General features: G+C 47.1%; 10 protein-coding genes across 11 annotated transcripts; 5 read left to right on the top strand and 5 right to left on the bottom strand.

Moving 5' to 3' along the window:
• Positions 1 to 203: 203 nt before the first annotated feature.
• Positions 204 to 791, top strand: GL218_08842 (putative 26S proteasome complex subunit sem-1; the record flags this gene model as incomplete). Its single annotated transcript, XM_033585653.1, has 3 exons — positions 204 to 333; positions 467 to 596; positions 752 to 791. 3 exons carry the CDS (start codon positions 204 to 206, stop codon positions 789 to 791), a joined length of 300 nt encoding a protein of 99 aa, XP_033440280.1.
• A 573-nt stretch (positions 792 to 1,364) lies between these two features.
• On the bottom strand, positions 1,365 to 2,765 carry GL218_08841 (Phosphoglycerate kinase; the record flags this gene model as incomplete). The annotated part of the gene is made up of 3 exons (XM_033585652.1): positions 1,365 to 2,131; positions 2,209 to 2,629; positions 2,700 to 2,765. The coding sequence occupies 3 exons, from the start codon at positions 2,763 to 2,765 to the stop codon at positions 1,365 to 1,367; spliced, it is 1,254 nt and encodes a 417-aa protein (XP_033440279.1).
• Positions 2,766 to 3,643: 878 nt separating this feature from the next.
• GL218_08840 (Protein sym1) lies at positions 3,644 to 4,763 on the bottom strand (the record flags this gene model as incomplete). Its single annotated transcript, XM_033585651.1, has 4 exons — positions 3,644 to 3,754; positions 3,817 to 4,361; positions 4,426 to 4,516; positions 4,695 to 4,763. 4 exons carry the CDS (start codon positions 4,761 to 4,763, stop codon positions 3,644 to 3,646), a joined length of 816 nt encoding a protein of 271 aa, XP_033440278.1.
• A 958-nt stretch (positions 4,764 to 5,721) lies between these two features.
• Positions 5,722 to 9,249, bottom strand: GL218_08839 (uncharacterized protein; the record flags this gene model as incomplete). Of its 2 annotated transcripts, XM_033585649.1 has the most annotated exons (7): positions 5,722 to 5,874; positions 5,979 to 6,030; positions 6,089 to 6,128; positions 6,198 to 6,360; positions 6,470 to 6,708; positions 8,092 to 8,211; positions 8,283 to 9,249. In XM_033585649.1, 7 exons carry the CDS (start codon positions 9,247 to 9,249, stop codon positions 5,722 to 5,724), a joined length of 1,734 nt encoding a protein of 577 aa, XP_033440217.1. The 2 variants fall into 2 exon arrangements, with proteins under 2 accessions (XP_033440217.1, XP_033440218.1); XM_033585650.1 differs by lacking the exons at positions 5,722 to 5,874; positions 5,979 to 6,030; positions 6,089 to 6,128; ... (1 more) ...; positions 6,470 to 6,708; positions 8,092 to 8,211 and having other exon boundaries at positions 8,260 to 9,249.
• Positions 9,250 to 10,867: 1,618 nt separating this feature from the next.
• Positions 10,868 to 11,508, top strand: GL218_08838 (uncharacterized protein; the record flags this gene model as incomplete). Its single annotated transcript, XM_033585648.1, has 2 exons — positions 10,868 to 11,155; positions 11,242 to 11,508. 2 exons carry the CDS (start codon positions 10,868 to 10,870, stop codon positions 11,506 to 11,508), a joined length of 555 nt encoding a protein of 184 aa, XP_033440219.1.
• Positions 11,509 to 13,977: 2,469 nt separating this feature from the next.
• On the top strand, positions 13,978 to 15,530 carry GL218_08837 (V-type proton ATPase subunit H; the record flags this gene model as incomplete). The annotated part of the gene is made up of 3 exons (XM_033585647.1): positions 13,978 to 14,272; positions 14,341 to 14,863; positions 14,915 to 15,530. 3 exons carry the CDS (start codon positions 13,978 to 13,980, stop codon positions 15,528 to 15,530), a joined length of 1,434 nt encoding a protein of 477 aa, XP_033440180.1.
• An 857-nt stretch (positions 15,531 to 16,387) lies between these two features.
• GL218_08836 (Methylmalonate-semialdehyde dehydrogenase [acylating], mitochondrial) lies at positions 16,388 to 18,176 on the top strand (the record flags this gene model as incomplete). Its single annotated transcript, XM_033585646.1, has 2 exons — positions 16,388 to 17,054; positions 17,122 to 18,176. 2 exons carry the CDS (start codon positions 16,388 to 16,390, stop codon positions 18,174 to 18,176), a joined length of 1,722 nt encoding a protein of 573 aa, XP_033440316.1.
• Positions 18,177 to 18,683: 507 nt separating this feature from the next.
• GL218_08835 (uncharacterized protein) lies at positions 18,684 to 20,483 on the top strand (the record flags this gene model as incomplete). The annotated part of the gene is made up of 1 exon (XM_033585645.1): positions 18,684 to 20,483. One exon carries the CDS (start codon positions 18,684 to 18,686, stop codon positions 20,481 to 20,483), a length of 1,800 nt encoding a protein of 599 aa, XP_033440314.1.
• Positions 20,484 to 21,064: 581 nt separating this feature from the next.
• GL218_08834 (putative histidine acid phosphatase protein) lies at positions 21,065 to 22,522 on the bottom strand (the record flags this gene model as incomplete). The annotated part of the gene is made up of 1 exon (XM_033585644.1): positions 21,065 to 22,522. The coding sequence occupies one exon, from the start codon at positions 22,520 to 22,522 to the stop codon at positions 21,065 to 21,067; it is 1,458 nt and encodes a 485-aa protein (XP_033440315.1).
• A 1,757-nt stretch (positions 22,523 to 24,279) lies between these two features.
• On the bottom strand, positions 24,280 to 25,331 carry GL218_08833 (Spherulin-1B; the record flags this gene model as incomplete). The annotated part of the gene is made up of 2 exons (XM_033585643.1): positions 24,280 to 24,548; positions 24,662 to 25,331. 2 exons carry the CDS (start codon positions 25,329 to 25,331, stop codon positions 24,280 to 24,282), a joined length of 939 nt encoding a protein of 312 aa, XP_033440319.1.
• Positions 25,332 to 27,043: the final 1,712 nt, after the last annotated feature.

The following is a 27,043-nucleotide window of genomic DNA, read 5'->3' as shown; positions in this document are numbered from 1 at the left end:
TTGATAAACATTCATCATCTATCACATCACCTCAACAAAACCGAAGCCTCGTCTCTCTCTACTTGTTCCACATTCAGCCTCGCCACCAGTAAGACAGACCATCGATATCGACAAGAAACGTATTTACCTCCTTTTTTTTCAATCCGGCCCTCAATATCATCCAATCTACATCGAACGAATCTACATATTCATATCCATAAGCCATGGCCGCACCATCAAACAAGCCCAGCGACAAGCCCGCTGCCGAAGCCTCCAAGGAGCAGCCCCAGGCGCAGCAGAAGCCGGCTACCGCGTTGGAAGAGGACGACGAATTCGAGGACTTCCCCGTAGAAGGTGCGTTATTTCTCTATCCCCTAGCTCTCTTGTAACTATACTTGTACTGCCTCTATCTACTTTACACGGCAGTATCTGTAATCAAGTTGGCTAGCTACCTAGGGCAACCAACAACTAACATCATCAGAAACAGACTGGCCGGCAGAGGAGACCGAAGCAGCAGCAACAGCAGTGACAGGAGGCAACGGTACCACGACACAGCACCTATGGGAGGAGAGCTGGGACGACGACGACACCTCCGACGACTTTTCCGCACAACTAAGGTACGTTCACATCTCGTCTATATACTGAGCACCTTCGGCCGTCAAAGTCGACAATAGCAATGCTTTTGACTATATAACATAACCGAACTATGCCGTTTTATCTTCCACGCCTCTCCTATCTTCATGCATCACAATACTGACGCGAGTACCAACAGAGAGGAACTCAAGAAAGTCGAAGCCTCGAAGCGAAGATGAGACCGTATTTACGGGTTAGGCGTTTTCTAGCACGACGATCAAGCAAGCAGGCAAGCAGGACTAGTAGTATTGGGGTCAGAACCATGACTAGGAAACCCGAACTGCATTGTACCTATTCCCCGACGCTCTGCAATATTTCGCCAGGCGTGGAGCAAATGAGCAAGGCTTTGATTAATAGATTAGCAGACGTAGAGCTGCCGACTATGGCATAATACATAGACCTCCTTGCCTTCATGATTCAAAACTTCTTCTCCCCTTTGCTTACTAGCCAATATCAAGGTCGATATTATTATCAATATCCAGAACAAAATTCATCACAGGTAAAACAGCAAAATATGTATAAAATATGTACGTCTAATACTTTTATCAGGTATTCATCTAATTTTTAGCTCTGTGGCTTTTATCATAAGCTCAATACATAACATTATCAATAACAATAACAATGAAAAGGACCACCGCCTGGTTGATCCACCGTTACCAGCAACCCGTGCATTTAGCTAACCAACCCAAACCGGTTACCCCTTTCTAAGCCGTGCTAAGCGATGCTCATAGACGCACCGACCGCCCTAATTCTCATTTGGTGCTAAGAGCAACCACGCCGGGTAGGGCCTTGCCCTCTAGGAGCTCGAGAGAAGCACCACCTCCAGTCGACACGTGGGAGCACTTGCTCTCGGCGCCGTACTTGGCAGCAACGGTGGCGGTATCACCACCGCCGATGATGCCGATCTTGCCCGCGGCTACGGCAGCTGTGAAGGCGTCTAGAGTAGCCTTGGTGCCGTTGGCGAACTTCTCGAACTCGAAAACTCCAGGGGGACCGTTCCATAGAATGGTCTGAGCCGAGTCGATAGCCTCCTTGTACAGCTTGATAGACTCAGGACCGCAGTCGAGACCCATCCAGCCCTCAGGAATGCCTTCCTTGTCAGTGGCCGTGCTGGTGTTGGCGTCCTTATCAAACTTATCCGCAGTTACGTAGTCAACGGGTAGGACGACCTTGACGTTGTTCTTCTTAGCCTTCTCGATGAGCTGGCCGACGTTCTTGGAGCCAGCCTCGTCGAAGAGGGAGGTACCAATGCTAACACCCTCGAGGGTCTTCTTGAATGTGAAGGCCATGCCACCGCAGATGATGATGCTGTTGACCTTGTCTAGTAGGTTGTCGATGAGCTGGATCTTGTCAGAGACCTTGGCACCACCTAGAATGGCGAGGAAGGGGCGCTTGGGCGATTCAAGAGCTTGTGCGAAGTAGTCCAACTCCTTCTTCATGAGGAAACCAGCGGCCTTTTGAGGGAGGTCAACGCCGACCATAGAAGAGTGAGCTCGGTGGGCGGTTCCGAAAGCGTCGTCTAGAAAGTATTTGGTTAGCATCGGGGTAATTACTGTGGCATTGATCCATGTTACAGTCATGGGCGGGGGTTCTTACTGATGTAAACATCGCCAAGAGCAGTCAAGCCCTTGCGGAACTCCTCAACCTTGGCCTTGTCCGCCTTCACCTTCTTGCCCTCCGCATCCTTGGAAGAACCTTCTTCCTCGGCGTGGAACCGCAAGTTTTCTAGCAGAACGACTTGGCCATTGTCTGCCTTGTTCACGATGGCCTCAACCTCAGGGCCGACGCTGTCCGGGGCGAACTCAACGCTCTTTCCTAGCAGCTTCTCAAGCTCCGGCACGACGGGCTTCAAGCTATACTTGGGGTTGACCTTGCCATCAGGACGACCAAGGTGGGACATAAGGACAACAGCCTTTGCGCCATGGTCGATCGCATACTTGATAGTGGGAACGGCACCGGCGATACGTTGGTTGTTTGTGACCTTCTTATCAGCGTCAAGCGGGACGTTGAAGTCGACCTTTGAGAAATATTATATTAGTCTAAAAAGTAAAATCACGTATTATAATTAATGATAAGATATCACATACCCGGATGAGCACCCTCTTGCCCTTTAGGTCAACATCCGTGATAGAGAGCTTGTTTGATAGGGACATTTTGACGGATGAATATATTCAATTGATCCTTAATTCGAAATTGTAACTCTTAGGGAAAAAAATTTAAGAGAATAATTAGAAAGAAGGATTGCGGTATTTCAGACGATGGTTGTTGTTTTTTTGGACGTCCGTTGGGAAAAAGCACGCAGTTAGAAAGACCGCAATAGAAAGACCGGGACTAATAATAATACTCAATAGAGGGGCAGAAGGCAGAGGGGTAGCAGCTTCCTTACAATTTGGTGGGGTGAGGTCAACGAGCTTTACGGGTGACGTCCTATGGGCTGTACTTATGGGCTGCATCTAGCCACGCTAAGATCAAGCATGTAACCACACTAGATAATTTAGTGGTTGAATACATTGGCGTTTCAGACCGTCTATAGGAGATTGCCGCTCTTTAAGAAGCTAAAGACGCGATTCTCCGTTTACTTGGGTAAAATGCTCAATGTGTGGTGCCATCATTGTCGACTAATCTTTCTCTTTCAGCTCTATTTATGAGTTATTGGATCATATCTCCTTATAACAACGTATGTATGCCATGACAATTGTCTATCGTATTGCGGCTTTATTTGATAATAGGTCATGTTTTCCTTGAATTATCCAATGATATTCTCTAGTCGAGACACGCATGTAAATAATACTTCTAGGTTTCTTGCATCTACACAAACGTAAGTACAAGGTTATACCCAAACCGCTGACCTTATATTTTCAACCCAAAAATGAATGCGCCTGTCCAATACCCATATTATATCGGTCATATCGATTAACCCATCAAGACCACGCTCTTTGACGCCGTAACCCCTACCGACACATCGTTTCAACGAATTTGATATACAGCGAAGGAAGAGTCTAGCAGTCTTTCTACAGGGACCGATAATTTACTAAAGACGAATGTTAGGTGAGTAAGGGGCGGTCTTTTGCTCAGCCTCCTCAGCAGCATTCGTTAATGAAAGATATGCGGTCCAAGCAATGCCGATGGTAGAGACGAAAGGCTATAGAGAATTATTAGTAAAAAAATTACTCGTAAAGTATTACTCGTAGTGATAAAGCTTACTAGCTGGAACTGAACAGGCATTAGCCTAAAGTTGATGACCTGTACGGCAGGCCAAATCATGAAGTTCGCCTTCAGAGTTGGAATGTACATGTCCCTGAGCTTATGAGCAACCGCCCTACGGCCACCCCCCTCTGCTACAGTCATGACTGTAAAGAAACAAGCGATACCGAATGGAGCAAAGATCAACTGGTCAAAAGCAACTCGTTTCATCGCCGGAGCGAATGCGCTCGTCTTCGTAATGGGAAACGCCCGTGAGAGAAAGCTAAACCACTTATATTGGAGAGGAGCCATGCCGAAACCGTAAGCCATGAATCTCGTCAGTCGCTCGAAGTCGAAGGGAGGTGGGAGAATCTTAGAATCCGGAATCAGGTCCCGTTCGTTCCAAGGGTTCTTGCGATCCAACTCGTGGATCTCGATCGCTACGGTATCGTCTTTTGTAACGCCGCCGGGCTTTCGCAGGGCTCGTTCTCGGACAGATGTGATCGTCTGCGCTACGGTATCGGCAATACCTCCAAGGACAGCGTTCGTCACCATCATTGTAAGGACTAATTTGGGTAGTATTAACATCTCCTAGCGGAAAATTAGGTGAGGGGGTTGTAAGGTTCATACCTGGCCGTTCATCGTAGTAGGCGTTAAAACGCGACACCAAGCGCGCGACGATAACCATCTCGATAAAGAATATAACAGCATGAAGAAGAGGCTGAATACGAGGGTAAAGTTAGCGATAAGCAGAAATTTTCAACTCAACGATGGCGGCATCTGAGGAAATAGAGTAGAGATAGTGATGACGATGATAAGTACGTCGATGCTGATGTGGGTTCGCTGTTGGTGGGAACAAAATCTAGGTAGATAGGATCGTGCGGGATGGATTAACGTACGATGCGGTCGAATATGAATTTGCTATTGACTGCTCGAGAAATGCGACGCCGTGTGAGTTCCCAAGACATTGTGGGCGAACCGGAGGAGGCTACACTAAATAAAATAAAATGTAAATCGTGCTCGTCGAATCGGGGCGCGAAAACTGGGCTTCGCAAGAGGGTTTGTACTGGGGATTTTACGATCGATGACGACAGATCGATGGCTCTGATAAGACAGACGAGCCCCGTTTTTGCCCCGTTAACCACTAATGCCAAGTTCGAAAGGGAGTCTGGCTCGAAAACCCACAAAGATCCGTCTTGTTGAGCTGGGGAATACGTCGAATTCCGGACCTGATTGAAGGGAGCCTGGATAAATAAATTTAGTTGGTTTAGACTAAGTTTTGATGATTGATGGAATTTTAGAGGGGAAATAATTAAATTCGACTAACAGGTGCACATGGCAGTTTCAATGTTGGAGAAAAGGAAGGCCCGGCGCTGGAGGGGGGGGGATTGCACTGCCTCTAAGTCAAGTGACGTGACTATACAAATAGTACCGATCGGCACTTCTTCTGCCTTAACATAAATACCTATGTATACTTTTAAAGTCAAAAGTCAAAAGTTAAAACTTTAATATTTCTTAAATTAGAGTAACTAAACCCAAAATTAACTTGGCTAAGAAATCTTATTGTTATTCTCCTTGGATAACGAAATGCCAAAGGACTTGAGGTTATTGTCAATTGGTTAAGTTAGTTACCTAACTACCTTTAAGAGGTAGTTATCTATCTAACCCTATTTAACCTATGGCAAAGATGTTTCAGCTCTAACTAAGCCTATTTTAACCGAACTCATAGTTGGAAACTTCTTACCTGATTGGCCGCAATATCTCTAATACAGGCACTCCATCTTGTAATTGCTGTACCAACAACCAACATAAACATTAAAAATGGGCAGACAGAAAGAGTATAATACATGGTGTAGCCTTTGCTTTAAAGCCGAAAAGACTTTTAATGTTCCTCTAAATTTTAACCCTCGTATAATTAAGTCTCAGCTAAGCTGGTTTCTGAAGAATCACAGAATTGATTTTGCAGGTCACCGTATTGCCGCTCACACTTGCACTCAGACCGCTAATAGAGTATACACTTGCTCCATTGTAGTTTTCGGGCTTTGTGTTGCACCAGCTCGAGTCGGTACCGGTACTTGTCTACTTACTGTTAGATCAGGGCTATTTCTGCGTTGAATGCAAACGACATCTTAAGGGAGGTAGAAAAGGGGTAACCCTAAGAATAGGGGCAGCCGGGCACTTACAATTACGATATTCGAAAACGCAAGAGGACCAAAGTCCCAGTTGACACCGGTACTGCGAATAAATTAATCACTTATGGCCAAATGCCAAAATAAGCAATGAACAGACATACAGCTCGATTGCAAATAGTGCTTGGTTAAACGATTTACCGGCTGGAAAACATGTCAGCTTTTCAAATTCGAAGACCTCTGAGCTGAAGATTTTATCAACCCGTAACTTACCCAACGGGAAGCTGTCCGTCACCTTTTCGCCCGTGGATTGCCGAGTCAGAGTCGACGTCCACGTCGAGCCGCTACTGTCTAGCTTGTTGCTGAACGTGACCTTTTCGTTGGCGTAGGTGTTAAAGCCGCTTCCCCACGGAAGATTAGGGTTCGAACAACACCACTATAACAAGAGCAGTTAATAATTACTTCTTTATATGAGAGATAGTTAAGTTATACTGCGCAAGTCGTAACTCCTAGGACAAGCTAAGGAGAAATTCAATATTACATACTCCTGATCCGATCCACCACGTTCCACTTCTCCCATCAAGTACGTTCTGGTATACACCAGTATTGTCAGTGGGCTGCAGCCCCGGCCACAAGTAATACGTCCCGGCTTTCGGCAGAGCCGGGATCGTCATGTCTCCGGAGAACGACGTGAACTTCTGTCCGGACGCCGGATAGTACCGGAGGAAATACCACGTTGCCGCCGACGCATGTCCAGCAAAGGCCAAGAGGGAGACGAGCAAGGCTGTCAAAAACATTTCATAGCTAAGTACCTGTTATTCGGTAAGTACTATAAATGTAATTTAAAAAAAGATTCTGAGACCGACAACATCGAAAAGAATTCTTAAAGAGTCAGGATAAAAGGCAAGATTTATAAGTTTCATTAGACAGATAGACTACGGTCTAGATCTCTGCTCTCACTAGGTTACTTTCCTGATTCGTGACTTACTTATCTACATGGGTACTATCTATCGAACGGCTATAGTCGCATTCATCATGGAATAGAAGAAACCGGCCCGGTTATTAAAAAGGCAGGCAGGCATATAAAGGAACATGTAGTAGCATTGGTAGAAATGCTATCAGGGTATGCCAGGATACTATCCCATCGGGTCATATTTTTCCACGATTCGGGTTGGCCCGAATTCTACACCATTTAGAGTGTTTCGATAATGTAACTCTTGCTTAACCGGTTTAAGCCTATCACTTGTTTAAATGATGTTAGGTGACTCAGTGATAATAAATTGTGGCTATCAAAAACGACTTTTTCGATAATAGGGGTCATTTGATAGAATTAGTTAAAATTACCTAAATATATTGTATCTTTTTATCGTGAGAGGTTCTGGAATAATCACCATAAGTAATATACAAAGACTTGAGGACATAGAAATGAGTCGGCACTCTCCCTGACAAGCTTGCAGGTATTTTGTTATGAATATCTTAGAAATATATCGGGAGTTGATGAGACTGAGGAATAAAGAGGAAATATATTATATTCAACAATGCTTCCTAGTTCTCCTCTCCGTATGGACTAGAGCCTATAGTTGAAAACTACCCTAGTGGACTACATAAAGTAGGTGTTCATCTCGTCCAGAAACTAACACAATGCTATAGTCACAATAGAGGGTCAATGCCAAATCGTTGGATCTCATCTCAATTAGATAGCCTTAGGGGAAACCCCCTAAGGCACCGAATGCCCATTCGTAACTATTTAGGCATCCATTCATTCCGTCCATACATCTCATTCCCAGGCAGGCTCTCCTAGCTCTCTCGCACCAAGCCTGCCTAGCCCACCCTCGAGATATGTCCTCATTATCTGTTTCATATGTACAAAGTTTTAGAGGCTCATCTCAACCACCCCCAGTTCGTATCCATTTTTCATGCTACTCATATGTCGATGTAGGTTGTTCGTTTTTCATTTCATCTCCCAGTTGGTCTCATTGCAACCCTTCGTCAATTAGTCTAGGTAGAGGAAAACATATCCGCATTCCGAAACGCCGTTTTAGTGAGGTGTAAGTATAGGTGGGGGTATTCGCGGTATGTATGTCGGTGTGAATGAAAAAAGAATCTTGCGACGAAGGGGATTATAAACTCAATTTCGAAGCAGTAGGGAAATGATTCGTAAAAATACAGGCTAGAGTCGGTCGTTTAGCTTCTTCTCGAGGGCCCCCGGGAGGCTCGTGAAGGTCTTGAAGCTCTCGTTCCTCTCGAGTTTCTAGAACGTCGAGTATCGCGTGTTCTCCTATCCGAGCTTAAACTACCTATAGAAGAAAATGGTCAGTAAACTCCCAATCGGAGTTTATCTTTTGGGGATAAACTCACTAGGGCTGCTTGCAGTATAAGAGTCGGTATAGTACGAACTACTGAAGTCACTTTCGCCTCGCGGCGGTTTCTCCCTGCTAGTCCTGCGCTGCTTGTCACTTCTCCTCAAGCCTAGAAGTAGCGCGGTCGCGCCTAGGCCGGCGGCTAGCCAGCCCGCTCCGCCTCCCGATTTCTCCTTTCTAGCGGCGGCCGACGTGGGTCGACCTCCACCACCTCCACCCCCGAACCAAGTCCGGTGAACCGGTCGTGCTGCACTTGCACCTGCACCTCCAGCATATGTGCTACCGTGTCTACTTCCGCGCCTTGAGTATCCTTCTTCGATGATCTCGATTCGTTCCGTCTCTCGTTTCTTCTTGCCTCCGCCAAAAAGGCCGGCGAACGCACCCCAGAGGCCTCTGACGATGCAACAGAAACATAGCAGCAGTAGTAGAATTACACCAGCAATAGTACCAACAACGATACCGGCAATTGCACCTCCGCTCAATGAACCGCTCGTGGTTGCGACAGGAGCCGGTGTGGTTGTAGCCGAAGCAGTTTCGCTGGCTACGGTGCCAGTAGTAGTAGTCGGTGGGGTGGTCTCTATAACGGTGCTACCACTGGTAACCCTGTAAGGAGCCGAGTACTGAGTGGTGACGACGCCGACGGTGGTCCATTGAGTCCAAGAACCGCCACCGTTTGCCAAACATTGGCCTTCGTAGGCGCAGTACTGCCAATTGGCGCAGCAAATGGCGCCGCAAGCGATCTGCCCTGATCCTTCGGGTGGTACACAGGGCTCGCCTGACCCTCCTGCTGGTGCGGTCGAGTCGCCTAGGAATGAGCTGATAGTGCTAGTGTAGGTTCTCGTCTCGGTCCAAGTAGTAGTGTAAGCGACGGCATCCTTTTTAACAACAGCTTGCGGATACGGGTGGGCGATGACGAGGGGAAGGAGTAATGAGAGAAGAAGTGGTTGATATTGGTTGAGTCGCATTTTGATCAAGCTCAGTCCAAATATGGACTCGACTCGAAAATATTGGAATGCGGAATGAGGTAAGTGGCCGAGTTTGAGACAAGCTCTCTCTCACACCGACGCCGCCTATTCTGTCAGTTATCTTCCTTTTCCTCCTCCAAAAACTGAAATCTGATTAATATAAATTGTTAAACGAGGAATGTAGTCTAGTGAAGACTTACATTTCCAAATGTCTTAGGCTTATCAGTTTGTTCCACCAAACCAATTAGTGCAGCTGTTTAAGATAACACCGACAGTTGGTGTCGAGAACAACCTTGTAGAGACCTGGAAAAAAAAGAAAAGTATGAGGAGGGAGGAAAAAAGATGGGAAAGTAAAGAAAGAGAGAAATCGGGACCAAGATTTCTAGCTTCTTTCCTTAACGCATCCTCTTTACAGGTGGGTTGCAACTTCCCAACCTCCTCCGGTATGGGTACGAGGAAGGTGACGGCCAAAAAAAAGGCTGCGAACTGGGAAATACCGCGGGGCTGGTGGTGCCTACTTGCTCCGGCGCAAGATTTAGGAAAGATGAAAACAGAGGGGGTTGGAAATTGACAGGGGTCACAAATCTGATGTCAAATCATCTGGTCTTGTGAAAAAACCAGAAATAAAATAGTAATCATTTATTAAATAATCCGAAAGTAATGTTTGTATCTGTCACCTAGTCCTATCCTTCTTCTTTCCAATTAAACCGTTTCTTACCTCGAATGATGCGACTTAAATAAGTCATGGTCTTCTATCGCAATATGCAAGATGACCAAGTACAGACGCGATGGTGAGTTGGCAGAGTGCGACTTAGTATTCATGTTGGTCCGTGCCCGTTGTAACAGCGACAATCGATTACGCCCAGGTAGGTCCGATAAGTAATCTGACAAGGGTATTTTAGCCTATCAGGGAGCTTGGATGGGGTAGTCCAGTCTTATCACTCCACTTCACCCCACTTCACCTACAAATGTTATAAGTCTTAAGGTGTGCAGGGGTCTTGAGAATTTCCATTCAGTTGGTTAACTGCTGGTCCACGTTCCTGAATTAGCCCATCACCGAAGGTCTCAAGTCGTATGGAAGAAATCCCATTGCTTGGATAATGGGCGTCACCGCTGAAGCCTTACTTTTAAACACGAACTGCTTTCTATGGATATACCCCACGATCTACGTGCATGCTGCTCACACCTAGCCCTAGCCCCTGACATTAAACCTATTTTGCTTTGAATAATTTGAAAAAGTGGTTGTAAGAGGGGAAAGAAAAAGTAGCTCCCATAACATGGACCCTTATTATGCTGCACATATAAGGAGAAAAGTTATCAATGATGCAATTCTTTTTTTCTTCGGAATAAACTGTCGAGATCGATTTTATATCAACAACTTTAAATGTCGTAAAAACCTTGAGTCATCTTTAAGTAGACTATTTTTAGTTAAAGCACAGGTAATTAACCAGTCTTTAGACAATTTCTTATCAGTTTCAACTTCAGTGTTATCTTTTCCGCTACGACCTTTTTTTCTTAGTCACCATTTATCACTTCTTCAAGATTCAAGTGACTATTATTGTTATTATCCCCAGGCGTTCATTTTCTCTCTAGAAGAACATGCAAAAGACTAGTAGTCATGGCATCACCATTCTCAGCCCCATCTCGCAAAGGTGATGCTTGGTTCTATGTCGGCCTAACCTCTTCTTTCCCTAACATCACCGACTCTGGTAGCACTATTCTATCTGAATCCAGTTCTTGCGCAGAACAGAACTCAGCCCCTGGATGCAAGGTCTTTCACGTGCCTGCCAGTGACAGCTCTCAGGCCCGTCAGATTGAAGGCGACTCAATATTCCATCCTGAGGGAGGTCTGCGGGATCAAGTACTTGTGTTTAAATACAAGAGCAAGATCCACGCCATCAACAACGTGAGTTATAATACCTCCTCTTGACCTTGTATGGTTTGTAGAGATATTATGTTATGTGAGAAGGTGGTGACCAATGGTTGGACTAGCGGTGTCCACATTCATCGTATCCTCTGTCCGAGGGTACTCCGTTCGACATCGAGGACTTTGGTATTGCATTGAGTACTGGGATTACCTGTCCGAAGCACGGTTGGTCTTTTGACTTATTCTCCGGGAGAGCAGACCGTGCCAACTATAAGTTGGGAATATGGGAAGTCCAGTTACGCCCCAATTCCGGTATACAAAGCACAGCAGGCGGCGAGAAAGATGGAGATGACCAAGAGGTGTGGGTAAGGAGGAAACAGAGGATGGGGTAGTATAATACACCGAAAGATACTCCTACATTAATAGGGCTATACGCTCCAGCATATGTTGAATGTTTCTGCTGGCGATAATTACGTTACTAAACTCAAGTGACATTATTTTAGCACGATGGCTGGACAATAGAGGTAAGTCAGCTATAACTACCGACTATTTCAAGGGATTACTCCAGTATATAAAGACTCACAGGTATGTAGAGTCTAAATACAGAGTGTAGTAAATCTCGTTCCGTTGAATTAGGGGTAGATCATCTCAAAATAGTTATACAATAAGTAGTGATAACGCCTAGAGGTACCCAGTAAGTCTTTCCAAATAATAATCTCCGAATATAAGCTCTTCCCATCCAACTTCTAATGATACATACTCCCAAAGTCTCCTTTAAGCACTACAACTACTCAGTGGTTTCATAACCTTCTCTAAGAACTGCTCTGCGAAGTAGTCATGTGGAACATCATCTTCTGGGAATCTACACTCAAGGAGTTCCCTTACAACACTATGATACTTGGTGCCCATCCTCCACCCAAGATCTGCAAGGGGCTTCCTCAGCATGAATTTTTGCCATTCGCTTCGGCTATCTGGCTTTTTCTTCTGATCAGCCAGCAAGGCCCAACGTCCAACCTCACACAGAACAACCCCTCAATTATATAGGTCTTTCTTTTACTTGATATAGAACGAAACACGCCAATGGGAGAAACAAAGCCACACGAAAATGGTTACTATACAAATCAAATGACGGAAATCCTGCGTAAAGCTTGGCGGCTTTCATCAGAATGGAGTTACGTGACGAGTTGGAGACTAATACATATAGATTTCTATATAAATACCAAGACCAGGGAAATGACAGATCAAAAGCCGGCCCTCTATCGTGGCGAAGACGATAGAAGTGGTTCGTACGATAGTAGATTGGACGGATTGGGTCTACTAATTCTAAATCTCACTCCTATCGCAGAAAGTCCCGTCGCTAATGGTTGTTGCTATGTACAAAAGTCTTTTGACAGTAACGAAACTATGGAAGAGTTTGGCGATCTATTGGACAAGACTGGCTTGTTCTAAACGGTAGCTTCTAGAGTAATGCTTCGTTTCATATGCGAGGGGCTCGCTCGTGATTCATATAAAGAGATCGCGAGGCTTAAGGATATGTTTCCTCGAGAGAGTTCGCATCAGCGACCAGAAGCAACTTTTGAAGATTTTGTGCGCAATAAGATCCTGATTAATAATCTTCAACGTCTCGGGTTTCGCTTAGGTATCGACGAAGACTGCAATGGTTTGATGGTGCAAGTTGAACCCCTTTTTCATGCTATCATGGGCGATGACCTAGAGGCCCTTGCGGAGTTGGTCGAACTTTCCGATGTCGAGAACGATATTTATTTCAGACATACTCCGTTACAAGTAGCATATGAAGTAGCATATGGATTGAATAAGCTCGATATGGTAGATCTGCTTCTAGCCCATAAAGCCAGGACGGATAAGGTGTTGCCTTTCGTGTATCTACCTCCTCTTCATGATAGTATCCTAAAAAAGAACACACGAATGACAAAACTCCTCCTTAACTCTGGCGCAGACCCGAATCTTAGAGCGCCAAACGGAGCCTTGCCTTTAAACTTCTACGACGATAACAGCAGTCCAGAAATTTATAGATTGTTAATACAGAAGGGAGCGGATCCCAATATAGCAATATCTAAGGATCCCAGAAAACACCCAAAATAGGACTGATTATGACAGATCTAAATGAAGACTTGGAGATATACGTAGATATCATAGCGTTCTACTATGAGGCAAAAGGAATAGCATTACGTGCCTTAAGCTGTTCAGAGGACGGTCTAGAAGGTTATATGAATAAAGACTTGACAAGTATAACTGACTACATGCTAGCTGTTTCTTCGGCTTGGCTTGAGTAATTTTTAATAAGCTATATAGTCGATAGTTATGTATTATTAGAATGATGAGATGAAGTAGCTAATATTTTATCTCATTACTCAGACCAGATCTCATGGAGGCGGACTGTGCTAAGCAATGCATGGCTCGTATTATTGTATCTGTGGGTTATGGATGTGGCGTTCCATGAAATCTGAATTTGGAATCATGTAAATAGAGTGATACCTATGATTGATTAAAAATTAATGTGGCTAGAGGTGTACAACGAAACGAACAAGATTTCGAATATCTGGGTTGAGGCTAGGTACATAGGTACTTGAGATAGGTACCTAAAGTTCCATGCATGTGCTTATGACGGTAACCCCACTTAAGCCAATAGTTTATTATAACGGTACAGCTTCAGCCTTTAACACTAAACCATCCTAAAGCTCGGAAGCCTTGTGCTACCTTACCTCATCTTCTACATACTATTCCAGGGGAGCTCCAATATACCACATTCCTGAATCGAGCTCGCTTCCGGCTCGAATTTTCCGACTTAGACAAATACAACAATTTTCATAGGCCACCTTTAAATAACTATAATTTCCATCATGTCGCTCGATCCCCCTCCTTACCTGGGTTCGCTCCAAAACAACATTCGTCAGCGACCGGTTCCCTGGGATGGCGCAGCTAGAGCAGGCACTATCACCGAGGCCCAATTGGCCAAGATTAGAGCAGTCGATAAAGTGAAAAGAGAACAACGAAAACAAGTAGTCGAAAGCGATCTTGATGGTTACCGAATATTGTTTGTTGGAGGACCGGGCACGACAGGCGTTCTCGAGTCGGCAAGCAAACGTTCCGATGTTGTTCAATACATATTGGTCTTATTGAGCGATCTGCTCGAAGGTGCGTCTATTTCCCTCTATATCACCAATAATCAATCAACACCTTACTCATACTAACATATTGTCTAGGCGTCCCAGCGCTCGCGAAAGCACTCTTTAGAGATCCGGACCCGTATCAACATCTTCTACCTCTTCTTGCGCGCTCGAATAATTCCGAGGATACCATCCCTCTGCTCACCTCTACCGTCCTTACTGCCCTTATGGCCAACTCTAAAGACGAATCCTCATCGACGGAACATGCCTTACCTTTAATTCTAAGCTACCTCTGCGGTTTAGTAAAAAACTCGAATGATGCAGGATTGCAAGATATCGCAGTCATGGAATACTCCTCTCTCCTATACGGACAATCATCCAGACAGCTCTTCTGGAAGCAGAGAAGCGAGACGGTTGCTCCTTTAATCGAGATTCTTCGAAAAGCTGCGGGCGTTGGTGGAGAGTCTTCTGCTAGTCTATGGAGCGGCAACACTACGACCAGGAGCGGTGGTTTCGAGGGCATTAGTGGTGGAGTCGGGCTGCAGCTGCTATACCATGTCCTGCTGGTACTTTGGCAACTAAGTTTCGAGGCAGAAGATATCGGTAACGACCTGGATGAGTACGAAGTCCCCTTTTGGAGTACAAACGATCGCGACTAACATGTGCATAGCGAATACGACATCATTCTTTTATATACTCAGTTACTACGGCTCTCGCCAAAGGAGAAGACTACGCGCCTTCTTCTATCGACGCTGTATAACTTTCTCGAAGCTAATCCTTCCACGCTTCTCCCTACGGCAGTTCTAGCGAGACTTCCCGCTCTACTTCAAAACTTTAGCGGCCGTCATCTTACGGACCCGGACTTGCAGGAGGACTTAGAAAAGCTAAAGGAGATGCTAGAAGAGTACCAGAAGACCAAGACCACATTTGACGAGTACGTCGCAGAGGTTCAGACTGGACATCTAAGATGGTCACCACCTCACCGTCATCAAGTCTTCTGGGTTGAGAACGCACGAAAGATTCTAGAGTTCGAGAACGGCGAAATTCCACGAAAATTGGCGGATATCATGAAGAAGCCATGGGAGAACGACAAGGCGGTATTGGCAATCGCTTGCAACGATGTCGGCTGTCTAGTCAAGGAAGTACCAGAGAAGAGATACCAACTAGAGAAATTGGGATTAAAGACTCGCATCATGGAGCTCATGCAGGATTCCGACGAGAATGTGCGATGGGAGAGCTTACGGGCTCTCGGGGGTTGGCTCAAGTACAGCTTCGAGAGCAACTGAGCAACTCAATAAACTGGTTCGGGTGTGTGGATATGATTATACTCCTTACTGTATTGTTTTGATAGTCATCGATGCTGTGCCACGGGTGCGGGTGCAAAGACACGTCGTCTTACATAGTATATTGGGTAGGATAGAGACGTGATAGGCTGATTTGAACTAGTCTACCGGTAGGTAGTCAACAAACTTCAAACTTCAGGCTTCAAACCTCGACCGATGCTTAAGAGTTGGTATCAAGATATGTTAGGTTGTGCGGGGGATACTAGGCCCTGCTCGGCTTCGATAATGGAGCTTTTGATATGAGTTGTCTTAAGTCATGAATAAGCTGTCAACTACTAAAGATGAGTTATCTTAGTAGGTTCTACGTAAGGGACGGAAGTAGAGCTTCGTATGCTTATCACTGTTATAACGTAATAGTACCCAGCTTAGCTTACCGGAAATGATATACAGATGATATACAGGTAATATACGTCCGGTGCTCGGGGGTTCGGCTTAGCGGTAAGAAACGGGCAAAGATAAAGAAGCTACCCCTCTTGCCCAATTGAACCTTTTATGGGAATAATAAGCTAGTAAGCCAGTAAAGCCTCGGGTTTATGACGATCCCGATAACGCTACCCCATGCCGACGGCAATACCCCACACCGATAATATGTAATAGCTGAGTATTGCCATTCCACCATGTACCTACTCGCACTTACTCAAATAACATATGTACCCCATCCCGAGCGTTGCCCCTTCCGGGGAACGAAACGTATGCATTGATGCCAATGGCTAATTCTTATGCCCAAGGGCTTATGTAGAAAAGGGGTCTTGTATTTTTTTTTTCTTTTTTTATTATTAAGAGTTGATCTTGTCTTCACTATGCACCGTCTCATATGCACACGAGGTATTACTACCAGCGCCGGTCGTATTGCTACTCGTCGATTCTCCTCTTCTCTATCATCATCCCCCGCCATATTCAGAATGTCGTCAAGAGCGGCGACCTCTTCCCGTTTGGCCGTCGTGGCTAAGCAGCTTCGTCCTATGAGCGCCTTAGCCTCGACGGCTACGAGCTATCCTACGACACACGAGAAGATAGAGAAGCCAGAGGATACGCCGTATTTTGTAGATAACGAGTTCCGACCCAGCCAAACGGATAAGTTCATCGACCTACACGATCCGGCTACTAATAACCTCGTCACTCGTGTCCCGCAACTCACAAATGCAGAGCTCCAGGCTGCTGTAGATAGTGCCCAGCGCGCGTTCCCCGAGTGGAAGGCCAAGAGCGTGCTTGCTCGCCAGCAGATCATGTTCAAGTATGTTAGCTTGATCCGCGAGAACTGGGACCGTCTTGCCGCAAGCATTACCCTCGAGCAAGGAAAGACATTCGTAGACGCTAGGGGTGACGTCCTTCGTGGTCTTCAGGTGGCAGAGGCCGCGTGTGGTGCCCCGGAATATCTCAAGGGCGAGGTGCTTGAGGTTGCTAAGGATATGGAGACGAGATCTTATAGGGAGCCGTTGGGTGTTGTTGCTGCCATCTGCCCTTTTAGTATGTGCCAATATAACATCGATTTAATATCATATAAGCCAATTTTGCTAACAGCACTAACTAACAGACTTCCCTGCTATGATCCCCTTATGGTGTATCCCGATTGCGACGGTAACCGGAAATACCGTGGTCCTCAAGCCTTCCGAGAGAGATCCCGGAGCGGCTATGATCTTAGTTGAGCTGGCGAAGGAGGCCGGTTTCCCCGAGGGTGTGGTTAACGTAGTCCACGGAGCTCACGACACCGTAAATTTCCTCCTAGACGCCCCGGAGATCAAGGCGATCAGCTTTGTCGGCGGAAACAAGGCCGGCGAATATATCTTTAGCAGAGGATCCGCCAACGGCAAAAGAGTGCAGGCCAACCTGGGTGCCAAGAACCACGCGGCCGTCATGCCGGACTGCAACAAGAATCAATTCCTCAACGCCATCGTCGGAGCTGCCTTCGGTGCCGCCGGTCAACGGTGCATGGCTCTCAGCACGCTAGTTATGGTGGGCGAGACGAAGGAGTGGCTAACGGAACTGGCGGAGAGCGCCAAGAAACTTCAAGTTAACGGCGGCTTTGAAGAGGGTGCCGACTTGGGTCCCGTCATCACGCCGCAGAGCAAGGCGAGAATCGAAAGCCTTATCGCCAGCGCCGAAGAGGAGGGTGCCACGATCCTCTTAGATGGGCGAGGCTTCAAGCCGGAGAAGTACCCTAACGGAAACTGGGTTGGTCCCACCATCATCACAAACGTTACCAAGGACATGAAGTGCTACAAGGAAGAGATCTTCGGCCCAGTGCTAGTCTGCCTAAACGTAGACACGCTGGACGAGGCAATCGACCTGATCAACCAGAACGAATACGGCAATGGTACGGCTATCTTCACACGCTCAGGCGCGACGGCCGAGACATTCCGACGTAACATCGAGGCCGGCCAGGTCGGTATCAATGTCCCGATCCCAGTGCCCCTGCCTATGTTCTCGTTTACCGGAAACAAGAAGAGTGTTGCTGGAGGTGGTGCGAATACATTCTACGGACGACCGGGGATTAATTTTTACACGCAACAGAAGACTGTTACGGCATTATGGTCGAGCGCGGATGCTATTTCTAGGAAGGCGGATGTGGCTATGCCTACGCACAGCTAATGGGTACATGGATTTGGAGGGTTATGAGCAAGCAAACAATCTGTATATAGCCTGTATTTATTTGCTTCAATGGGATGATGAGTTACGGTCTTTACGATGTTAACAGGTTTCATGAGAATGATGAGTATTATTATGTGATACGATTTTAACAGATCATGATCATGTTATTGCGGAATAAAGTGAGAGCTTTCGTAGGGGCTCATAAATATTTAAGTTAGCTGGGTAAATAAACTCATCCAAAATCCATCCAATTACAACTTTTCATACTTTAACTTATGAATATTATAATAAATCTAAAATTTATCGTAATTTCTATATAACTAAATCGTATTAATCGGCGGTATACCAGAAAATGTAGTCAGTTCAATGTACCCAGCCGCATCACCTCCGCCTCCTCCGCCGGATCTTGTCGGAGTTAAACCAAGACACTGACGTACTTGGGGGTATCCATTATATTCTCCTTCCCCTCCGATTCGTACATCAAACTTTAGTTATATAGCCATTGCGATGGAAACTAATTTTACTTCTTCTCAGCCTGGGAATCCTAGTTTAATCAAGATAGGAAACGGAAATGGCAATAGTAACGATAATGGTATCGGTAATGGATTTAACGTCAATATCGACGTTAACACCACCACTTCCAACCCCAAAGACCTAACAGACCTCCCCCTCGACCTCTTCGTCATCATAGCCCAGTTCCTCAACCCCCAGGACATCATCCTTTGCCGCCGCGTCGGCCGCGCCTGGAATGCCGCGTTCACGGACGCGGCTGCGTCCCACCACTTCATGACGCGGCACTTCCCGCGCTCGCGGGAGATGCGCACCGGGGATATCGGCTTGAAACCGGATTGGGCGCGCGTGTTCGCCGACGTGGCGAGACGGTATTTCTACCTGCGCGCTGCGAGGCCGCGGCTGGTCGAGAAAATCGACGTCGTGCGCGAGGGCACGGCTGGCTTCCAAGGCGTCCCCCCTTGGGATCGCTGGTTACGCTGGGATGACCATACCGCGCCTTTCCAGTACCCGGATACCACCTGGTCTGTCGACGGTGGGCTGCTGGTGTACCAGGAGGTGGTGGCGCGGCGCTGGGTCGCGTATGATCTGGAGACGAGGCGGTTGTTCGACGTCCCGTTCGATACGAAGGGGATAGTTGTTCGCAGATTGAGGCTGGGCGAGGGGGTGTTGGTGTTTGAGTGGTGTAAGGTATCCGGGGTGTATTCGTTGGATTCGCCAGAGATGTCGTATCGGCATTTTGCGACGGCGTTTGATGTCCGGCGGCGACGACGGTGCCGTGGAGAGGGGGATGAGAATGAGGTCCGGGTTGAGTGGGATATCACGTTCCGCTGCGAGTGGAAGATTATCGCGATAGGCTTCCCGCTAGACGACCAAGACCGCTTCTTCTCGGCACACACGGCGACGCACTACGCGCTATACTTGTGGCAGCCAGACCGGTCGCCGTGGCTCATCGATCCACACGAAGAGCTTACCGTGTGGGATATTTCGCAGCCTTCAACGTACCGTCCGTCGCTAGATATGGCCGAGGCCAACAAGCTTATTCCCGATAGTCCAGCTCTCGTTAAGATGTTCTCGCGCCGGGATCTCGAGTTCCTGGGCTTGCGCCAGCGATACACGCCGTCGATAAGGGAAATCCACCTCGACCAGGACAACGTGTACGTGCACGAGGAAGAACACCGCTGGCTGGCGGGCCAACACGCGGGCCTGTCGCCGCCGCGACACCACCAGGTGCGGTGCACGGGGGTCCCGTTCTCCGGCACGGGGCCCCGGTGGTTCGACGAGTGCTGCGCCGACGGCGACGTGCACATGAGCTTCTGCCCGCGGGCGGGCTCGCTGGCCCGGATCCTGGGCAGCGCCCGGCTGTCTTCTGGCGGCGGCGGCGCGGAGGGACAGCTGTGGCCGGGGTGGGCGCCGTGCTGGCGGCACGAGGAGTTTCCGTATCTGACGGTGAGCGACGCGGTGGATGCGCGCGCGGGGGTCAGGGTTGTGGCGCGGCAGTGCTTTATCATGGAGGCGCTGTCGAGTTTTGTTTTGCCTAAGATTAGCGTGTTGGAGGAGCGGGAGCAGGATGTGTTGACGAGGGTACGGGAGGGAGAAGGAGGGGATGGGGATGGGGATGGGGATGGGGATGGGGATGGGGATGGGGATGGGGATGGGGATGGGGATTTGGTGGCGGAGGTTAGGTTTCCGGATGAGATGTGGTGGGAGCTGATGGGACGGGGGAAGATAGCGGGGGATGAGCGGTGGGTTGTTGGTGAGGATGGTAATGGGAGGGTTACTGTTGTGAGGTTTTGAGGATAACTTAGGTACTTAACTACCTAGGTTAGGGGTAATAAGTATTTGGTTGTTTATTATCTTGCGATAGATGAGGGTGTTTAGAGATTGCATAAGGGATCCTATATGTGTGTACAATGATGTAGGTACTGTTAGATAAACGGTTTCGTACGGTTGGGGTGGAATCAACATCAACATAGCTACTCTAGGGCTGAGCATTATACTTGATAAAGGGGTACCTAACAAATCAGAGTAGAAGCCCCTTTTAAGCCCCTATTATAACCGCCGAACCAACACACCTATAATGTAAGGGTAGTGAAACAATGCTGTCTGATCAATGAGGAATTTATGCTTAGATTTAGACTTAAAAAATTCATAATTAGTTACTAAGAATCTCTTAATTGATATAATACTCATATAAACAATATCATGTTGCTTTTATATTTATTAAATTGCAAATCCAGCTTCGAAAAGCCGAACATAGAGCGCTATCATTATACATCATCGCTCATCAAACAACGTTTGGTATCATATAAACTAACCCCCCCCCTCCCCTCACCAATATTCTCACATACTCAATATAATCGTGTCTTGCGTAACTCCTAAGCCTTTGAGCCCGCCGCCGCAACACCACCTGCAACACCAGCAGTTCCAGCACCAGCAGCCAGGGTCGACTTCTTAACGAGCTTCAGACCCGCGATAGCATACACAAGGCCTTCAACGCCGAGAATTACGACAAGCGTGACCAAAGCGCCGATGACACCAGCAACGGGGAGCGAAATGCCGTTGCCAGACGTAGTAGCTGCCGCACCGTTGCCGTTATCACTATCAGAACCACCCGGCGAAGACGCCGCGCTCGCGCAGATACCCGTCGTGTTTCCGCAGGCTTGACACCATGCCGCCGTATCCCCGATGGCAAACTTGTTGATCTCAGCAGCGAAATCGTTCCACGGGAGCGGGGACTGTTCCCGTCCAAATAGCGGGAACTCGCGGGGCGCGTGCTGGGCCGCGGACCCGTTCGCCACCAGGAAGCGGACGGACACGTCGTCGAGGCTGGGGTAGGAAGCCGTGCTGGCGTTGGTAACGAGCTCGAAGACGATGGACGACGCGTAGTCGACTACGCCGGTGAAGTCGGCGGATATCTTGTCCAGCTGTGCTAGTCCGAAGAAGGACATGAAGGACGCGTAGGCGCCGAATTGGATGCCGACGGGGGTCTTGCTGCGGCTGGTCAGCGTGGAGTTGAGCTGCTGCAGGATCTGCGCGGCGAGCGTGGCGCCGGCGACGGCGCGGATCGGGTCGCTGCTGTTGTACGCGAGGTTCCACTCGTGAGCGTCGGCAAGAGTCCTCAGCTCGAACAGAGCGTCGTCCGTGAGCAGGTTCTCGGACGGGATCGTCTGGTTGTGGATGGTAGCCACGTTGACCAGGTCGAAGATGGTGTACGCGTTCTTGAAGTTGGCCTGGCCGGCGCTGAAGGTGCCGTTGATCACGGGCAGGAGACCGCTGTAAAAAGACCGCGTGCGGTCTAGCGTGCTGGCGAACTCGGCCGATCGGAAGTAGTCGTTGGAGCTCACCATGGCGTTGCCGCAGCCGGAGCCGCCCTGCAGCCACTCGTTGTTCTCCGAGTTGGGGTTCGAGGAGGCGGTCGACGATACCCCGACGGGGATGTACTGGTATCCGCCGAGCGGAGCCTGGACCTCGGACTTGTTGGCTAATACGGACATGCCGTTGTCGCCGGCGGGCGGGTAGATGCCCTGGAGAAAAGCCATCGCGGAGCTCTGGAGCACGGAGTCCGCGGGGGAGATCACGCTTAGCTGCGTGGGCACGGCGATGTCGTTGCTCAAGCCGACGATGGGCGAGCGCGCGTCCGATGCGACGTATTTGCTGCGGTAGTAGCTGCCGGACTGGAAGACCTGGTCGGCGCCCAACGCGGTCAAGTTGGTGGGCGCGAGACTTTTAGGAGTCCGATCCCCGTGGCGGTGGAAGATGTAAACGCCGAGGACCGTCTCGCTCGTCGCGAGCGGCAGAGTCGCCGACGAGAGCAGAAGCGTTTTTAACTGCATAATGAACCTGTACTACCTATTATCTATCTATCTACTATCCTTATTATATCCTATATCCCTTAACTAGTAAATTTATAGCTGGGACTTTCAAGCGTGCCAGATCAGGAGAGCATCAATCCGACGGGGGCTTCGAAGAAGAGAAGCAGAAGCAAAGCTGGTGGTGTGGTGGGAAGAGTCACTTTTTGGAGTATTTGAACTATGCTACGAGCAATGAGCAGCGCGCAGCCCCGCTCCTCGCAGGGTTGCAGCTTATACATACTATTACATATGTAGAATAAATCGCTAGCGACAGCCGCGTACGGGACGGCTAGACGATTCGTCGGTGCCGTTTCTATTACGCTGCGAGTATCTACATACATACACACATACACACATACATACATAGTAGGGCGAAGAATCTCTCCACCCACGCTCCCACCGACCTGCCTAGTCCGGACATCAGCCCAGGTTAGATCGATTAGATACCGCCAACGCTCGTCGGGAGGGTGCCAAGAGCGGATCGATCACCGTCGGATTAGCCAATCAGAGCCGGAGCAGGAGAATTTCTTGCATCTCCGCTATAGGTCCGGGAGGGTCCGAAAGTGTTTAGCACTTGCTTCCGGTCTTTGCTAGGTACCTAACTAATATGTTTGCGTTTGTAAAATCTAGTTGATAATAAGAGATTGCTAGATCGGAGGCGAAGTGGGTTGTTGCTGATATGAAGAGGTGAAACATGATATTGAAAATAATATTTTTAGTTGGGATTTGTGAGAGAAATGCGATGGTATGACAACTTTAGTTATAAAATCATGTTTTTTTAAAAAGCTAAATCTAATGCTGTTAGGTTAATTTCAAAACATGTGATAACAATTCAGTTTTATAGACATGAAGAAGAATATCCGTAAAGTCAAATAAGGCTCTAGTTATTAATTATATCACCTTACTATATCTATCTTCAGGGATCTAGCAATTTTAAAAGCCTAACACACTTGTAGACTTTATGGAGATGTCGTGTCATTATAGCTAATAATTATATTGTATAATAGTGTCCAACTTTAAGAGCTAATAGTTATACTGTTAAAAAAAAGTGTATGTAATACCGATACGGCATTGCGCTCATCCCAAAGCAATGCTTTACACTTATGAGTTCTCGCTTATTCTATACATTTTCACTCATATTTCATCACTAAACTGACGGCAATAATGCCGTGCTTTTTTTTCTAGTGAAGGCGGTAATGTCCAGTTCCTCTTTACGCCCCTCACTCCCATTAAAGACTCATAGACCTACTTAGATAGTTACCTAGATGAAGAGTATATCAGATCCTTACAATAATCACCTAGCTACGTAAATAACTATTCAAAGCCTCTAAGCTATTATATCTTCATATTTTAACTGGTTTACCGTCGGACGAGACAGCTACCTCGCGGTTTATAATGAATCTCCCTACTCACAATTACTCAAGTTAGATGCAAATGTTAAGGTATCACAATTACTTTAGGCGCATATCCGTGGCCTTGATTATGTTTTGTACAAAGAGAATAACTATGTTAAATTATTACTCGACATATTATAGCCATCATAATTTAAAAGGAGTGACAATGTAAACCAACACTACCAAAACTCAGAACCAATACTTCCACCCCAACCTGATCACCCACGCCTCCCCCAAACTCCACATAACATAACATTATCCTACGCATTAAATTCATATCATATCCGAAAAATCCCCCTATAACCCCCTATCATCATCATCCTCGTCCTAACCACGCCTCCCCACTCAGCGCTTAGCAATATTACAAGTCTTCAGACACTGCTCAACACCAAGAGCAACATTAGCGCTGATAAGCCCGCGGAACTTATCAACGTCGGCGCCGTCGATGCTGTTACCGGCCGCGGCGCGGATCGTGTCGTCCTCCAGGGCGAAGTAAGCCTGGGCGATGGTGTTGACGCCGGGGTCGTCGCTCGACAGGGGCGCGATGAAGGTTACGTTGTCGCAGGTGGGGTTGAGCTGCGTGTGGAGGGCGCCCATGTAGTAGGGGGTAGCTTCTATATACAGGAGTTAGTGACTGACTGACTGACTGACTGACTGACTGCGTTTCAACTCTTTCTTAAGATCTTAGGAAAGGGGGATGTGGTTTGTGGGGTGGGAGGTAACGTACGTAGTTCTTCGATGGTGTTCATGATGTCGCGAGGTTTCTTGTCCGCGTTGTTAACGCCGTTCTCGACGATCATCTCCGACATGATCTTGCCCTTCGTCACGATGAGGAGCTCCGTGGCGCGGTTGTGCACGTGGGGGGTGTTGAAACCGCAGGGGCCGAGGAAGCCGACGGCCATGCCGATCCCGGTGCTGGTTAGAGCTGGGAAGGTCTTGCGCGTGGCTAGGACGATCTCGCCGCCCTTGCCTGGGCCGAATACCCGCGCTTTGTTGAAGTCGAACACGAAGTCGGAATCGTCTTTAAGGACGTTGTTGATGGCATCGGTGTGAGTGTCCGAAAGCAGGATCTGCTGGACTTTGCTTAGGCCGGTTGGCGTGGCGGGACTTGCGGTGCTGGTTGTGGAGCTGGTGGACGCTGTGGCATCGCTCGTAGCAGATGCAACAGCTGCCTCCGTTACAGAACTAGACTGGCAATAGCTCACCGAGGCGTGGTAATGCACGCCAGAAGAAGTTTCGTGGGGTGTCTCGCTAGTCTCAGTTCCGTGAACACCTAGGATCGTGTGTAAACCAGAGTCTGTCTTGACCCAGTCCGGCTCATTGCGCCTGTTAGCCGGTGCAGCTGAGGCAATGGCGCAGAAAGCCAAGATGGCTGCGATGGTGCTGGACTTGAACATTATGATGGTATTAAGATGATTAAGACGATTTGGTAGTTAAGAGAAGATTGGCCCCAGAGGATAATTGTGCTGGTATTGATTTATTAAGATAGCAGGAATAGAGCCAATGAAATAAGGAAAATAGAATGATAAGAAATGAGAAACTTCGATTTGGTTTTATAGTTGATGGTGATGATAAAAAAAAAACTCTTCCATCGTGAAATTTGTTCAAGTCTTTATATCCATCTCCTTTCAAAGTCACAACCAGCAAACATCAAACGAATAAACCAATAAACATTCTTCGTGTATTATTAGACTTTATCACCCAGATGACAGCCTCTCCCTTATGGAAGTTGAAGGTTCCGCAAGGCGGAGCAAGACCGGCTTGCCAAGTTCCCGGGCCCGAGTTGACGGTTTAAGCTACCGGGAACGCACATGATTGGATGCGATGGGAGGCGTAGCTAAAAAAAAGACAAAAATATCTACGGCGCTAGCAAATGTTAGTAATACCTACATTAGGTATGTACACGTGTGTAGGGCTGGCTGGGTTATGTAATGACGTCTAACGAACCAATCGTAGACGAAATGTGCTTTGCGATTTGGTGCTTACTTTTTACATAGATGCTAGGTGCCGTTGCGTTGGCTTGGCGCGCTCTCGGACTTTGAAGATACGACGAGATAGCTGTTTTGATCGTATCGATCGAAGAGTAGATAAGGTAAAAACACTATAGCTTTCATTTTGAGACTAGCGACATCCTAGAGAATAGTTATTTTTAACTGGTAAAATAAAAGGATTCGAATTCCATCTTTACTCTTATTCTTATTCTTATTCTCTGCCTTTTTTTATGTTAACTAGGTCATATGAGAATAAAATAAAATAGTTTACGAATTTTAAGCACATGTCAGTTGGCTAAAGTAAACCACGTGCTATGAAGCTCACCATCAGATCTATTAATATAATTGAACTCTAGCAATTGGTAAAGCTTTAAATATTATGTGATCGTGGCTAGTTTAGGTTGATAAGAACTCACTTAAGAGAAGTAGTTTAACTCCTTAAGATTTAACCTTGGTAAACACTTGTTTCCGAAAGACTGTATTTACTAACTACCTAGGTAGTAAATGGACGAAAAACGACTTTGACTTTGGATTAGTTATAATTAATCTGATCAATCTGTTAGTTTATCTATCCACAACTCTATAGAATTGAACCTCATCGGTTCAGATTAATTTAACTAGACGCATCTTTACGATACCGCTCTTTTGTATGACTACGGTCTCAGCGCCTCATTAAGCCTCAAACTGGAGATCAGCACTGACAATTATACGACCCCATAACGCTAACCTTTTAGAAGATAACGTTTAATTACTTTCCCACTGAAACTTGCACGTGCTCAAGATCTCACGACGGTTTTTTTCAGATCTTGTTACAAAAATGTGTTAGCCCTTACCTTTGCTTGTAAGAGCTGGTAGCGAGCTTACTTCTTTGCGATTAGTGGGGTTAAGCAACACCATGGTTCTGAGTATTGATGAGCTCAGCAATGGTTGTATTCTTCAAATGCGCAATTGATGTATTGAAGAGATCGTGTGAGGGAAACGTAATGTGAGATGAATAGAGAATGAGAATATTGTAAGTATTATAAAATAGATAATATATTTAATCCAGGGATTAAAATCCTACCGGAGGATAACACTTAATTTTAGTTGAGCCGATTGAATCTTCACGTGAGACCCAT

The sequence above is a fragment of the Daldinia childiae genome, assembly GCF_008694065.1.
Source record: "Daldinia childiae strain JS-1345 chromosome Unknown Scaffold14, whole genome shotgun sequence".
NCBI lineage: Eukaryota > Fungi > Ascomycota > Sordariomycetes > Xylariales > Hypoxylaceae > Daldinia > Daldinia childiae.
This window is presented reverse-complemented; position numbering and strand designations above follow the sequence as displayed.